The following is a 17,554-nucleotide window of genomic DNA, read 5'->3' on the forward strand; positions in this document are numbered from 1 at the left end:
TACAACTCCGGTACCATTTAAAAATAACAAACTTTTGATTGAAGCAAGATAACAGCTACATTTCACCACTTTCCTCTTACTACCTCCATGCTTGTTGAGAGTTGCAAGAGAATGACTGGATATGGCAGTTAGGGGAGGAGCTATATAGCAGCTCTGCTGTGGGTGATCCTCTTGCAACTTCCTGTTGGGAAGGAGAATATCCCACAAGTAATGGATGATCCGTGGACTGGATACACCTTACAAGAGAAATGTTAACACTAAAAAAGTTTTACTAGAAGCATTTTTGCCAATACATGTATATTGCAAATATGTTTCTATTCAAAGATGTAATGCATCTATGTGCATTCAAATTTTAAGCTGAATGTCCCTTTAAATGGGTGCTTGTGCTTGGATGTGAGATACATTCCAATGGATTCCTTTGCTCCCTTTTGCCCCGTCTGGATAGCTATGGGAATGTCCATTTCTCAGACTCAAGCATTATATAATCTGGGGGATATGTGGAGCCACCTACAAAGGGACTGGCGGGCTGCATTGTGGCCCCAGGAAATTTGGTTCAACAGCCCTATCAAACCATCTTACCTTTACTTGATGTATTGACCCCTACTAGGATTCTGCACATCTAGGCACATTCAGTTAGTGTGTGTCTACCACTACTTTGCACCTTGACAGTCTGATTATTGTTTGGTATCTCAGGCCTGGTAGTGCAATAGATAATTTACTCATAACATGTTAAAACACCTAGAAATGTACATTTATTATTACTTTGATTCTTAGGAACAAATTACATTTTCCCTCAATAACCTTAGATTTATGACTATATGAGCAAGTATAAAATATGTATCTATTTTTTAAGCTGCACACTGGCAAATACTAACAGATACTGACAATAGTTGTCAAGTTTAGTTAGAGAGAGGCTTTAGACAACGTTGACTGCCCTAAAAAGATGGAAACCTTTTTTTTTATTTTTCATTTAGTTAAAACATCATTTTTCCACTGTACAATAACTTCAAATGAGACATGGGTAATACAGAATATCTTTTAGAGAAGTATTACAGTGTTGTAAGAAAGTTGAAATCTCTCATAGTCACGACTAACAGCTTTCTTCATTTTTTATTTTAAGGAATAATGTCTAGTTGTCTGGATGAAGAGGATAAAACAGTATATAAGAGAGTAAATCAAGTATAGTGATACAGTCAATAATAACTGCTACTAATATGATAGCTATACAAATATTTTATAATGTTTAAAGGTCTTTTTCCCCCTCTATTTAGAAATAAAAAAATAAAGATAATTTCTTATATATATAACTTTAATTTATTCAAAATAACTTTCGTCTTTGGCAGAGTCCCTAAGCAACAAACCAAATTTGAAAAGGTAGCTCTTTAAGGAGGACCATTACCTATCTAATCAACTGCTTCACAGGAACACTCTGGGGAATGTTTAGTGCACATTCTTGGCTTTAACCCTTTAAGTGCTAAGCACTTTCCCACCTGGATGCTAAGATTTTTTAAAAGTTTTTTTTTTTTTTGAACAATTTTCAGATGCCAAGACTTACACTGTTGGACATGTTAGGCAATTACCTTTCCAATGGTGGGTCTTGGGGGTCTGTAGCTGCTTAGATGCCTGAGATACAGGCTTCTAAGCAGCATGACCCCTGCTCCTATACTTTGTTAAGTATAAATAAAGTTGCACGGTGACATCATCACGCTATTGCGTGTGACGTCACCACGCATAACATGAAGCCCCAGCAATGCCTGTCACTCTACAGGCATGATCGCCGGGGTAGGAGCGGGTGGGAGCCCCCAGATCTCCCTCAAGGTGGGAGAGTGCTAGTGACGGCTCTGAGCCGTCATTAGCACCAGAGTGGGAAAATCTGTGTTGGCTCAGAGCCGTCATTAGCACTCAAAGGGTTAAAAGATAGGCAGCATCACCATGCCCAAAGCTGTAAACTTTCTGATAGATCTCTGCCCCCCAGTTGAGCCCCACCCTATATCAGTCAAATCAAACCTCCTGACTTCCTGTCCAGCACAAAAAAAAACTCTGCTATTATTTTAGCATTGAGGATTGGTAGACAAAGAATGTCCAGCAAATGAAAACCATATGCGATAACTAGATTTTACTGCCTATTGTAAATGGACACTTTGAGATTCCATAGAAAACTTTTAACCACTTATGGCATTAGCCTTATGTTAAAGATAACTTGCTATTCTCATACATTCCATCCTGATACCCGCCTGCTGCAGTGCCAGCTCAAGATATGTAAAAGCAAAGAAGAACAAAAAGAGAAGGTGCCACAATGGTGCAATGCATCATTCAGATGCATGAGAGGTATGTACAAGAGTATTATATTCACACTCTCCAGAGCACTTAAAATGTGCCAGATAGGCATGCTGAACTATCACAAGCTGTTCAGAAATCTCTCACAGGCATATCCGCTTCTGTTGTGTCTCAGAAATGATGCCGGCCACAAGCACAGGTGTACTTGAATTGGAAACGGTAAACTGCTAACACACAGTTAGGGATAACGATATTGTCAAATACCAAAAGTTATTAGTAAGCATAAACAAAGGTGTGCAGTTGGGTGTCTAAATACAATAGACTTTAATAAAAGCGTTAAAATATTAAAAAGTTCATAACGCGTTTCTCAGTCTACACATGGGCCTCTACTTATCAAGCCGTCAACCGCAAATACGCTGGAATTCCGCAGCGTATTTGTGGTGAGCCTGATTCGCCTTAGTTATCAAACCCTACAGACCGGCAAAAGTAGAATTTAGTGATGTAACATACGATCCGCCGGACTCAGTCCAACACAGATCGATGCTTACGTCACTACAGATGTTCCGAACTCAAGTTCGACACTATCTGACTACTTTTGCTAGTTATCAAATAACTATCAGGTACGCTCTGCACTTTTCCAGCCCAGCTTACCTGGTTTTCAATCCGCCGCCCTGGAGGCCGCGGATGCCATAGGAATCAATGGGAGTCGGAAAGCAGCGAAAGCTCATGTTTGCTGCTGCCCGATATCCCATTGATTCATATGGGAATGTCTACACCTAACACCCTAACATGTACCCCGAGTCACCCCTAATCTGCCCCCCCTACACCGCCGCCACCTACATTATACTTATTAACCCCTAAACCGCCGATCCCGGACCCCGCCACAACTAAATAAAGTGTTTAACCCCTATACCACCGCTTCCGGAGCCCACTGCCCCCTACATTATACTTATTAACCCCTAATCTGCCCCCCTACACCGCCGCCACTATATTAAATGTATTAACCACTAAACCTAAGTCTAACACTAAACCTAACACCCCCTAACTTAAATATAATTTAAATAAATCTAAATAAAATTATTCCTATTTAAAACTAAATACTTACCTATAAAATAAACCCTAAGATAGCTACAATATAACTAATAGTTACATTGTAGCTATCAGGGTTTATTTTTATTTTACAGGCAACTTTATATTTATTTTAACTAGGTAGAATAGTTCTTAAATAGTTATTAACTATTTAATAGCTACCTAGTTAAAATAAAGACAAAAGTACCTGTAAAATAAAACCTAACCTAAGTTACAATTACACCTAACACTACACTATCATTAAATTAATTACCTACATTAACTACAATTAACTGCAATTAAATACAATTATCTAAAGTACAAAAAATAAAAAACACTAAATTACAGAAAATAATAAAATACTTTCAAGTTTTTTAAACTAATTACACCTTATCTAATCCCCCTAATAAAATAAAAAGCCCCCCCAAATAATTAAAAGCCCTACCCTATACTAAATTACAAATAGCCCTTAAAGGGGCTTTTTGCGGGGCATTGCCCCAAAGTAATCAGCTCTATTACCTGTAAAAAAAAGTACAATACCCCTCCAACATTAAAAAAAACCACCACCCACACACCCAACCCTACTCTAAAACCCACCCAATCCCACCGCAAAAAAACCTAACACTAACCCCTTGAAGATCACCCTACCTTGAGACGTCTTCACCCAACCGGGCCGAAGTCCTCCATGAAGCCGGGTGAAGTGGTCCTCCAGACAGGCAGAATGCAAGCTCAATTCTATTGGCTGATGCATCAGCCAATAGGATTTTTCCTACCTTAATTCCGATTGGCTATATATAATAATAAAAATACATAGAAAATATATATATACAAATTATGGTTGCACCGATACCATTTTTTTAAGACTGAGTACAAGTACCGATACTTTTTTTCAAATACTCACCGATACCAATTACCGATACTTTTTTTTTGTCATGACAGTTTACCAAGCACAATACAGACTAATGATTTAAGATCGCTTCTATATAATTATGAACTGTATCTCAAAAGACATTTTGAAATAATAAAACAGTTTTTTGTGCTTGTTGTCACAAAGTTTACAGAACATGTTTATAAATAAAAATATTACAATAACATATATTAATAACAACAATAAATAACAACTGCAGCAGCTGGGGCTGGAAAGCTACAATTTAAAGGGGTGATTACTGGACGCAATTGGGTTGTAGGGTGCTTATATAACTCAGCAATCTAACATTTGTATTTAATACAAAGTAATATAATTTAATTCTGAAAAAAACATTGGGGAAGGAGTATCCCAGTAATCCTCTTTGAGAAAAATGGGGCATTTGCATTCTACTGACTCAACAGAAAATAGGGCTGGTCTTCATATTTTCCAGGGCTGCTTTTTATTCCCAGTCCAGCCCTGGCTATGGATGTTCCTCAGAGTACAGTATGTTTTGAGCACAATTGTGCAAGATGAGAACTAGCAGTATAACAGGCAATCTAGCAATTAGAGTAATTTTTCTAAAGCAAGTTCTTATTAAGGAAGAGAAGCATCTCTGCATGTTCAGCTATACGTCTGTTTCTGCTATCAGTAAGGACGTTTGACGCTAAGCTGAACAGTCTTTCACTTTTCACACTACTGCATGGGTCAGAAAGATATTTTTGGGCCATTAAATCTCAGTTTATTAACTGCCCAGTACTTCAGGGGTTTGTCTGAATGAGGTACAGTGATCTCTCCCAGGTAGGCTTCCAGCTGTATAGTAGCAGCTTTTGGAGCACTGCTCTGACGTACAATAATACAAATAACAGCCATTTGTATTGGCAGAACAGAAGTGAACAATTTTTAGTTAAGTCGCCACTCCAGCTTAAAATGAAATGGGAACATGCAGTTTGAAAAACTCCACAAGATGGCATATGGGTAGGAATTGGAGGTATCGGTTTAAGTATCGGTGCATTTGCACGAGTACAAGTACTCATGCAAATACTTGGTATCGGCACCAATACCGATACTAGTATCGAAATCGGTGCAACCATATATTTAACCCTTAAAAAATTAAAGGAAACAAATGAATACTGACAAATGTCATGAGTATTTTTCATCCTCTTTAATTTTAGTTGGTGCATTAATTCGGATTTTCGTTTTCATTTACGATATCGAAAACCCAATTTTTGTGACGAATGTGCATTCTTCCACAAATAATTGGACATGTCTATTAGCCAATGGGCTGACAGAGATTGTGGCTATACATTAAGTAGCAATATATCACTGCTCACTTTATCTAAGAGGTTAAGGAAAAAATAATCACAACTAGTGTTGCACCGAAACCATTTTTTTAAGACCGAGTACAAGTACCGATACTTTTTTCAAATACTCACCAATACCAATTACCGATACTTTTTTTATGTCATAACAGTTTACCAAGCACAATACAGACTAATGATTTAAGATCACTTCTTTATAATTATGAACTGTATCTTAAAAGACATTTTGAAATAATAAAACAGTTTTATATGCTTGTTGTCACAAAGTTCACAGAACATGTTTATAAATAAAATTATTACAATAACATATATTAATGACAACAACAATAAATAACAGCTGCAGCAGCTGGGACTGGAAAGCTACAATTTAAAGGGGCGATTACTGGATGCAATTGGGTTGTAGGGTGCCTATCAGTGTTAATTTTGACAGCAAATTTCTATTTAGTCTTAGTTTTAGTCTTTTGACTAAAATTCCATTTTAGTTTTAGTCGTATTTTAGTCATCTCAATTGTTTTAGTTTTAGTCTAGTTTTAGTCGACTGAATCTCCAGTAGATTTTAGTCGACTAAATCTCCAGTAGATTTTAGTCGACTAAAATCTTAGGGGTGTAGTTAAAGTGTAATGCATTATTTAAGCATTTCTCTATAATTTGCAAACTGATTATATACTCCAGGAGTAAACATAACATCTGTTAATATTTATGATATTAAGGTTTAAACATGCAATACAGACACAGAATTAGCCGTTGTGATATGTAACATCTTTATTAAGCTTAAAATTAAATAAAACCAAGTTTCATAAACAAACAGAAGTGTAACTTTAAAATATAAAAAAAAAATAACCTGTAAACTGTAGTGGCTGTATTGAACAAATTACCCATAATAAAAACTTTAACAGTTCTTTGTTACTAATTAAAACAAGTATTAAGTAACTCAACACAACAAAACGTTTCTCAGAGAAATGTTGCACTCACAGCGCTTAAAGGACCTATAGCTCCTATCTAAGGTGGGCCCCCACTACCCACAGGGGAAATATAGTTGAAAGAGAGGTATAGAGAGGAGCGCCAGTGAAGTCAAGGTCTTGTGTGTGTGTGTGAGAATTGTTTTCACACTAAAAATAAATGCAACCCTATTGTGAGGGCTGAGTACCTATGGTAAGCCACAGAGGCTTATATGATAGTAAGACTACTGTGGATAGATACGATACAATTTATTACAAACACAAATTAAATCTAAAAACATGGATCCATGGTGCATAAAAACATAAAAAACAATTTAAAAAAGTTGTCCTTCGAGTTCAAAGGGGGGGTATGTCCCTCCAAGGACAAAAAGTCCCTTAAGTGGTATACAAAGATTGATAGAGGTTGTTAAACTAGACTACCCTCTGCTTCATATGGTTATGCAAACATTAGTTAAACAAACATTAGTAAGACAAATTTGTGGAATAATGTCCACCATATATGGGAAGTGAAGTCTCGGGTAAATTAATATGCAACTGAGTAACAGTAAATCATACGTGAATCGAGACACAGTGAGGAAAAAAGTGATCAAAAAGTGTGATCAAAACTATTGTGTACACAATCTAGTGTAAAAAACGAGATCTCAAAAATGGTAACATAAAAATGATAACATAAAAATGGTGTGGTGCAAATCACATAACAAACGATGTGTGGTGGAGAAAAAATAAGAATAAAGAATAATAATAAAGAATCTATCAGAAGGAAGCAAAATAGTGGATATCTGATTGATGTAAAAAATAAAGTGAGTGGATACTTAAATAAGCGTGAACAGTATATTACAAAGTGTCACAAATATAAAATATAAGATACAGCGTGTAATCACATAAATGTCCGTAAAATATAAGATAATTATGACGTTAAGGCAGTCCTAATAGAAAAGAGTATCCAAAAGTAATTATGAAGGTAAGTTTGTTCCAATAACGATTCTTATCCTCCAAGGAATCCTAATACTCCAGTTAAAAATATATTGAAAAACAGTTCCAAAGCCTCCGTATCAAGGCAAAAATTAAAAACAAAAATAACAATGTAAAAGCTGGGAAATCCTCAAAACCTAAGGATAGAGGAAAAAAACAACATAGTATAATACTGTTAAAATGTATATAAATCACAAAATATAGCTCACCATATAGTTGTCAACGCGTTTCGGCCCACAGCTTGGGCCTTTCTCAAGACTAGTATATAGTGGTGTGAGCATGGTCTTTTATGTCTTTGTGTGGCCAATCAAATTTTACTTCAATTGGCGCCAAAAAATGCCGCAATTGGCACCGGAAGTGCTACACCGGAAGTATTAATTTCATACCGGATGTAGTATCCTTGGTTGTAGTCGCAAAACTATATATCGCCATAATGTATATTTGTATTTATAGTGGCCAAATTTGTTATCAACTGTGTGTAGTGTGTCTCCTAATGGCCTTTTGCAACTGTTATCCCCCATGTAAGTCTCTCTTGTTCTTACCGGGTGTTTGGCTAAACCGGATGTTTACCCATATCCTCCGGTTCCGGCTTGGGACTCTTCCTCCAAACCAGAAGTCGAGGTTCATGGGACCGGAAGTCTTGGTTCCTCTACTTCCGGTTTAGTCAAACCGGAAGTCAGGATGCATGAAATCGGATGTCTACTGTTACACTGGGTTTATTTATTCTAAGGCTCAGACATCATCCGTTATACCACCTAAGTGGCAATATGAATTATCTTGGAAGTTTCTTAGTATCCGTTATCATAGAGGTAGTGGTATTACATTGTATAGGTTAGTGTTCTGATAGATACAATTCACATATTCGAATGCTGTGCGGCACAGCCATGGGGACCAGGTTCGCGCCGAGCTATGCAAATCTTTACATGGGCAGATGGGAACACATTTTTTGGGATTCCTGTCCAGCCGGCGCGGACCTGGTATCCTATCACAGGTACATAGACGAGATCCTGATTATATGGAGAGGCTCCAAAGAAGATCTGGAACACACCATCAAGGTCATGAATGATAACATCTGTAACCTGAGATTCACCTATGAGATCAGCAGTACGGAGATTACCTTTCTGGATTTGAAGATAACAGTAGAAGATGGGAAACTTAAGACCTCCACATACTTTAAACCTGTGGATTGTAACAATTACATCCACAGTGATAGTTGCCACCACGCAAAATGGAAGGAGAACATACCCAAGGGACAGTTACTGAGACTCAAAAAGAACTGCTCAGACCCTAACCTATGGGAAACACAGGCAGAAGAACTAAAGTCAAGATTTCTAGAAAGAGGATATGGAGAAGACAAAATTAACAAGGATATAGAAGAAGTGAGGAGAAGAGATCGCAAAGAACTACTTAAATATAAGAACAAGGAAAACGCAATCGAAAATAACACCAACTCCATAGATGTCGCGTTTATCACCAAGTATAGCGAAAATAGACGATCCATAGAGAGAATAATAGAAAGTCATTGGCATATACTTAAAATGATGACATCATAGTAGAGACTCTCATGGATAAACCTAAATTTATCTATAGGAAATCCAACAACCTAAAGACCATACTGTCTCCAAGCATCCCACGTCTAGGAACAACAGAGGAGAGGGACATATCAGGCAAACACATCCAAGGTTTTTTTCCGTGCCCCAGTTGTAAGGCATGCAAGAGAGGCCTGAAGACAAGACACTTCCTCTCCCACTATTCCACCAAGAAATATGTCATCAGAGACCTGATCAGATGCAGCAACAAGGGAGTCATTTACATAGTGCAGTGCAGCTGCGGTCTCCAGTATGTGGGCCAGACATCCAGGTGCCTGAAAGACAGGATTCGGGAACACCTACTACAAATTGAACATGGCAGCACAGAAACTGCGTTATACAGGCATTTTGCATTTCAACATAAAGGCAACATGAAAGATCTCAGCTTCTATGGGATCCAAAAAGTAAAACCCAATTGGAAGGGAGGAGACTATGAGAAGCAACTACTGACATCAGAGTCGAGATGGATATTCGAACTAGATTGTCTTTACCCCAGAGGTCTAAACAACAAGGAAGACCTTTCCCACTTATTGAATCTGAACTGAACTAACTGTTACATTGAGACTAGTGATAAGATGAGCCACATAATGCTCATGCCCAATATAACTACCACAATCCATTAGAGACACATGAAGCAACCTACAATGCATTCAGTCTCCCTATATAGGGCAACTTCCAAATTCTTTCAACTTGAGAACTACATGTGGGAATTTTCTATACACCAACTTTCTACACATGAGACTGTTAGAAAAGACACGTTTTAAGCCCAGGGCACGTAGCACCCAGTAATATGAGGGCACTTCAGAATTAGTGCACAGCATAGACCAATGTAGAAGTAATAGAGGACAAGCATGGTCCATTCAAGTAAATATAATACACGGACTTCAGTGTATGTGTGATATTGGCCACTCCCTATGACATATTAGAGTGAACACACTACCGAGCACCAATACAAGCCTATTGCAAAGTTCAGTAACATTCCGATTAATAGATCTCTATCTCCTGATATCCCCTAACGACTATAGAAGTCCCACTAGCAACTTCAAATTCAAAACAAGCCACTCACTATTTCACACTTCGACGAAACCTAGTTAAACCCCTCTCACACCTTCATATCTCCATGTCTCCCATATCCCAACATTCCCCCAATCATCCCCCAGGTATCCCAATATGTAGTAACCAATGGGGTAAGAGAATGATAGAAGGAGAACCACACATGCTTTTAGGCATTCAATGTTTTTATAGGCCACACATTTGTTTTTATGGATCATTTATGCACAGCATTCGAATATGTGAATTGTATCTATCAGAACACTAACCTATACAATGTAATACCACTACCTCTATGATAACGGATACTAAGAAACTTCCAAGATAATTCATATTGCCACTTAGGTGGTATAACGGATGATGTCTGAGCCTTAGAATAAATAAACCCAGTGTAACAGTAGACATCCGATTTCATGCATCCTGACTTCCGGTTTGACTAAACCGGAAGTAGAGGAACCAAGACTTCCGGTCCCATGAACCTCGACTTCCGGTTTGGAGGAAGAGTCCCAAGCCGGAACCGGAGGATATGGGTAAACATCCGGTTTAGCCAAACACCCGGTAAGAACAAGAGAGACTTACATGGGGGATAACAGTTGCAAAAGGCCATTAGGAGACACACTACACACAGTTGATAACAAATTTGGCCACTATAAATACAAATATACATTATGGCGATATATAGTTTTGCGACTACAACCAAGGATACTACATCCGGTATGAAATTAATACTTCCGGTGTAGCACTTCCGGTGCCAATTGCGGCATTTTTTGGCGCCAATTGAAGTAAAATTTGATTGGCCACACACAGACATAAAAGACCATGCTCACACCACTATATACTAGTCTTGAGAAAGGCCCAAGCTGTGGGCCGAAACGCGTTGACAACTATATGGTGAGCTATATTTCGTGATTTATATACATTTTAACAGTATTATACTATGTTGTTTTTTTCCTCTATCCTTAGGTTTTGAGGATTTCCCAGCTTTTACATTGTTATTTTTGTTTTTAATTTTTGCCTTGATACGGAGGCTTTGGAACTGTTTTTCAATATATTTTTAACTGGAGTATTAGGATTCCTTGGAGGATAAGGATCGTTATTGGAACAAACTTACCTTCATAATTACTTTTGGATACTCTTTTCTATTAGGACTGCCTTAACGTCATAATTATCTTATATTTTACGGACATTTATGTGATTACACGCTGTATCTTATATTTTATATTTGTGACACTTTGTAATATACTGTTCACGCTTATTTAAGTATCCACTCACTTTATTTTTTACATCAATCAGATATCCACTATTTTGCTTCCTTCTGATAGATTCTTTATTATTATTCTTTATTCTTATTTTTTCTCCACCACACATCGTTTGTTATGTGATTTGCACCACACCATTTTTATGTTATCATTTTTATGTTACCATTTTTGAGATCTCGTTTTTTACACTAGATTGTGTACACACTAGTTTTGATCACACTTTTTGATCACTTTTTTCCTCACTGTGTCTCGATTCACGTATGATTTACTGTTACTCAGTTGCATATTAATTTACCCGAGACTTCACTTCCCATATATGGTGGACATTATTCCACAAATTTGTCTTACTAATGTTTGTTTAACTAATGTTTGCATAACCATATGAAGCAGAGGGTAGTCTAGTTTAACAACCTCTATCAATCTTTGTATACCACTTAAGGGACTTTTTGTCCTTGGAGGGACATACCCCCCCTTTGAACTCAAAGGATAACTTTTTTAAATTGTTTTTTATGTTTTTATGCACCATGGATCCATGTTTTTAGATTTAATTTGTGTTTGTAATAAATTGTATCGTATCTATCCACAGTAGTCTTACTATCATATAAGCCTCTGTGGCTTACCATAGGTACTCAGCCCTCACAATAGGGTTGCATTTATTTTTAGTGTGAAAACAATTCTCACACACACAAGACCTTGACTTCACTGGCGCTCCTCTCTATACCTCTCTTTCAACAACAAAACGTTTCTGCAGCTAGCACAGGCATAACAAACCCATATTCGTGGGTTATGCTTATTTCTATAGGAAGAATCAATTGATTGTTCACAGATTCGAAAACAATTTGGCAACGATATTAGCACTGCTCTAGAACTTCCAAACTCATTATATACTCCTGGAGTAAAGGTTTATTAACCTGTTTCTATTTATGGTATTAAGGTTTGAACATGCAATACAGATTTAACAGATTTAACTGTTGTGGTATATAACATCTTTATTTATCTTAAAATTTAATAAAATTAAGTTTTGTAAAATTTACAAAAAAACAGTAATTAGATATGGATTGATTATAACACCTTGCATAAAATGTTTTTGTCAGCAAATTTTGATTTAGTTTTAGTCATAGTCTTTTGACTAAAATGCCATTTTAGTTTTAGTCGTATTTTAGTCACCAGAATTTCATTAGTTTTATAGTCATTTTAGTCTAGTTTTAGTCTACGAAATTAACACTGGTGCCTATATAACTGATAAATCTGACACTTGTACTTAATACAAAGTCGTATAATTTAATTCTGAAAATAATATTGGGGAAGGAGTATCCCAGTAATCCCCTTTGAGAAAAATGGGGCATTTGCATTCTACTGACTCAACAGAAAATAGGGCTGGTCTTCATATTTTTCCAGGGCTGCTTTTTATTCCCAGTCCAGCCCTGGCTAAACAGTATGTTTTGAGCATAATTGTGCAAGATGAGAGGCCTCCAGCTGTAAAGTAGCAGCTATTAAAGCACTGCTCTGACGTAAAATAATACAAATAACAGCAATTTGTATTGGCAGAACAGAAGTGAATAATTATTAGTTAAGTCTCCACTCCAGCTTAAAATGAAATGGGAACATACAGTTTGAAAAACGCCACAAGATGGCATATGGGTAGGAATTGGAGGTATCGGTTTAAGTATCGGTGCGTTTGCATGAGTACAAGTACTCATGCAAATACTTGGTATCGGCACCGATACCGATACTAGTATCGGTATCGGTGCAATCCTAATACAAATGTTAAACAAATATTGATAAACACATAGCACATATGTGAATCAGATATAATCAAACAAATAAAAAATCATATCATAACGAAAACACGCACATACGTTGTTACACATGTAGCAATAAGGGATCAGTCTATAAGGTGGTTATATATTATCTATAGTTAGAGGCATATTTATCAATGTGCGAGCGGACATGATACGAAGTAATGTATCATGTCCGCCACACATTGATAAACATTGATAAATGCTGACAGCATACGCTGTCTGCATTTATCATTGCACCAGCAGTTCTGGTGAACTGCTGATGCAATGCTGCCCCCTGCAGATTCGCGGCCAATCGGCCGCTAGTAGGGGGTGTCAATCAACCAATCGGGTTCGCATCGTATCAGAGAAGGCGGACAAGTTATGGAGCAGTGGTCTTTAGACCGCTGCTTCACAACTTCTGTTTCCGGTGAGCCTGAAGGCTCACCAGAAGGGGTATCAAGCTCCATACAGAGCTTGATAAATATGCCCCTTAATCTTTAGTTAATCTGCCTAAATGATATATACAATATATATAGCTATGTATAGCTATATATATAGCTAGTGTAGTCTGGTCAACATATGGCCCCAGATAGACCGCTTAGTTAAACGCTGCCATATTGATCTGTTCATTTAGGCCAAAGGGACAAAGGATCTTCAACTTCAAAATCCAATACTTTTCCCATTTGGCGTAAACGCACTAACCTATTGGTACCCCAACTTTTACGAATATGATCAATAGGGAAAATCCTAAAAATATTAGACCTGGACTTCCGGTGGGCAGAGCTACTGGTCGGGAGCATGAAGTGAGAGCTCCGCAAACTCAGCCCTAATAACACCGCCAAAAGTACCAATCATCCCACACTACTGCCTTGTTGTGTAAATTCATGTCCACAAACTCAACTGGCCTCAACAGTGTGCAGGGCTCATTTTCATCACCCTTACCCCCATGAAGCATCTAATAATGTAAGATGCAAAAAGGCCATCCGTCGCCATATTGGGGGGCAGAGAAAGACACCAGAATAGAACAGCATAGGCCCTTGGAACAACCTCAACCACAGCGACAACCATGAAGAACACGCTGAAGAGGGGTGAGACTGAACATAGTGCAGATTGCACTGACACAGACCTCCCTGGCCAACAAAGTAAGGGACACACGGACATAGGGTCATGATATCCAGGGCCATAGATACATTTTAAAGGACTGTGAACACTTTCAAAGGGGGATCCCTGGCAGTTAATGAATATACGCTACAGTGCTGCCTAATCCCATATTGGAGGCCAGAGTCATAGCATCAGGTGGACATCCGCTACATGTCCAACTTAACAGAGGGTAAAAAAATCACCTCAAGGCCGAACATTGCAACTCCTAGAGCATGACACAATACCTGGGCTGGTACTTACAGGCAGGAAAAAGAAGGGATTACAAGCTATCTCACCCTGAAAACTACTGCTTTTGCCTTATCCAATAATCTTTAAAATAAGCATCTCATACTTGTCTCAAGACAGCAGGTGGAAAAGACTATACTGTCTGGTAACATCAAAGGAGGCCTGGCTGCCTGGTGAGGGTGATTTGATCAGGGACCAGGGGAAACAGATCCGCACTTCTTTTGGTACACCAAGGAAAAATATTTTAAAGTTAATGCCTCCCATGCTATATACCCATCATGTCTGGGAAACAGAAATCCACACATAGAAATAAAAGACACATTGCAGAGATTCATGTGGACCCTGGCCAAGAACATCCACAAGCACTTCTACAAGTATTAAAAGCAATCTTCCTGCCAAAGATGGAGTCCTTACAGGCGGGTATGGATACCCTTACATCAGAGATCAGGCAGTACTCCACCAGAATGCAACAAGCAGAGGAAAGAATCTCAGACATTGAGGACTCTCAACATTCATCTTCTATCACTATACAGAGACTGGAGCATCAGAACACAGCCCTGCAGGATAAACTCAACGACTTCGAAAACCACTCTTGCTGCAATAATTTGAGAGTGGTGGAGGTATCTGAGTCAATCAAAAACAAAGACTTATTTGAATTTACAGCCTTAACACTACCCAGACTCTTGCAGCTAAACCAAGACACGTTGCCTCTAGATGTGGAGAGAGCACACAGAATAGGCACAGAAACACTTCCGGCCAGAGTTAACCAAAGACAAAGACAAGTCATCTTCAAGCTGCTAAGGTACCAGAAGAAATTTCTAATCTTTCAGCACTTTTCCGCAGAAGTCGCCAGTAAGAGGAAGGAATTTGCACCTCTTTGCTCCAAATTGCATAACATGGGCAAGCAAGCTTCATTATTTTATCCGGCCAAACTGAGGCTGGTGACTCCCAGCGGCCCCCAGACTCTTCCTCACACTGCAGCAACTTCAAGAATACCTGGACTCTGAGAACCCAGGCGGGGAGGATCAGGGGACACCCTAACCCCTCGCACTTTATTAACTCTAAATTGACTTACCTTCACCATCATGGCATTGACAGGCTTTTTTCAGTTGGGAGGAAATGAGATACCTTCTCTACCTCTCAGTGATATTCCACTACTGTTACTGTTCATGCTAGTCATGATAGTTTTGTTCATGTTCTATATGTTCCTACTTAAAACCCACTTAGTTGAGTTCAATTTAAGCCTCTTTTTGCAATTTACTGTATTTCAAATCTTCTGGTTGTTTGTCGACCTCGCCCATCCATTGAATATGAATGTCCTTTTCTTTTCAGTACCAGCCCGAGAGAGGAGCGATGGTAACCCACCCAGCCTGATCCTAAATCAAGAACAAGACGAGCCCTTTCCTCATGTCCAAATGACTGGTAAGACAAGACCCTCACAGGCACATGCAAAGACAGGGGCACTGCTTGCCACACTCTTCAAATTCAACAACACACAGATGACCACAACGTTCCCCCTCCTGACATATCCTTACCTTGTACCCAATTACCTAATCCACACATTGCAATATCATATAGCCCTATCACCCATCACCAATCCCAATGGCCTGCCCTCTTAGGATAGTATCCTGGAATGTCGGGGGTATCATCTCTCTGGCAAAGTGAAGTTTAATCCTACAACAACTCACCCGTTTCCGTACAGACATTGGCCTACTGCAAGAAACATACCTAATAGATACTGAACATGAAAAGTTAAAAAGCAGGTGGGTGATGCAGATAATATACACAACAGTGGAGGGGAGTAAACGGGGGGTAGCCATCTTGGTTAAAAAAGGTTTATCAGCTAAAATTACAGCCACTCAGATCGACCCAAAAGGCGGATACATCATTGCAGACTTACAGGTAGCTGGACAAGCTTATGTCTTGTGTATTGTGTATGGACCCAATCACCCACTCCCCCACTTTTGGCAATCCCTCCAAGCAGCCTTAATACCTTATGCTAATAAGCCACTCCTGATAGGGGGTGATTTCAATTTAGCCCAAACCTCACCATTAGACCGTAGGGTTGATACCCACACTGGACATCAAACAAAAACTTACACAAGAAGACACAAAAAAGAAGCAGACATCATCCCTGCCTTTAAAACCACGTTGGTTACTGACCTATGGAGGCTAAGACACCCAACACAAATAGACTTCACATGTGTCTCTAAAACACACAAATCTCTCTCCCGTATCGATTATTTTCTGTGCTCTCCCCAAGTGCATAGACAGATTCCACATATTGAAATTTCGGACATCACAATTTCAAACCATGCACCGATATGGCTGCAACTACACCCATTACTTCATAAACCACCACAAAGGGCCTAGAGATTCCCTACATACCTTTACCATAACCTAGAATTCCAAAATAATCTGAAAGCACAATGGGCAGAGTACAATTCCTTCAATGCCCAACACCTGGATACTCCTGGACTCTTCTGGGGTGCCTCAAAGGAAGTAATGAGAGGACAGACACTAACTTCACAGTTTACTTTAACTCTAAATGCAATCATATAGAATCAACCACAAACATGGCCGTATCAAAGGCATATAATGATTACTTGACTCACACTTCCACACAAAATAGACATAAATATTATGAATTGAAGAAACTTAGAGATGATAGCATAAAACAACAAGATTTGCTTTTTCAACAACACAGAAAAGGCCATTTCTATAGATTTGGAGACAGGACAGGGAAACTCCTAGCCAACACAGTGAAATTAACCTCTCCCAAATCACTATTTACTACTATATCCACTAGCAACACAACCCACAATGATAACAAAGAGATCATGAACCAGTTTGTATGCTACTATACAACACTTTACTCCAAACAAGAGATCCTCCTCACAGATAAAGACGAGTTTTGGACTCAAGTTAAGCCTCCCACCCTGTCACCTGAACAATTAGATACCCTAAATACCCCTGTACTTCTGTTG

General features: G+C 38.6%; 1 protein-coding gene across 1 annotated transcript in view; it reads left to right on the plus strand.

The window, feature by feature from the left end:
• LOC128640494 (zinc finger matrin-type protein 4-like) overlaps nucleotides 1-17,554 on the plus strand; it is a 269,542-nt gene that overhangs the window by 239,747 nt on the left and 12,241 nt on the right. The window contains exon 4 of the mRNA XM_053692972.1: nucleotides 15,900-15,989. Within this exon, the coding sequence (XP_053548947.1) occupies nucleotides 15,900-15,989 (90 nt within the window). The remainder of the gene's footprint in view (nucleotides 1-15,899; nucleotides 15,990-17,554) is intronic.

Source organism: Bombina bombina, chromosome 9 (assembly GCF_027579735.1).
Source record: "Bombina bombina isolate aBomBom1 chromosome 9, aBomBom1.pri, whole genome shotgun sequence".
NCBI lineage: Eukaryota > Metazoa > Chordata > Amphibia > Anura > Bombinatoridae > Bombina > Bombina bombina.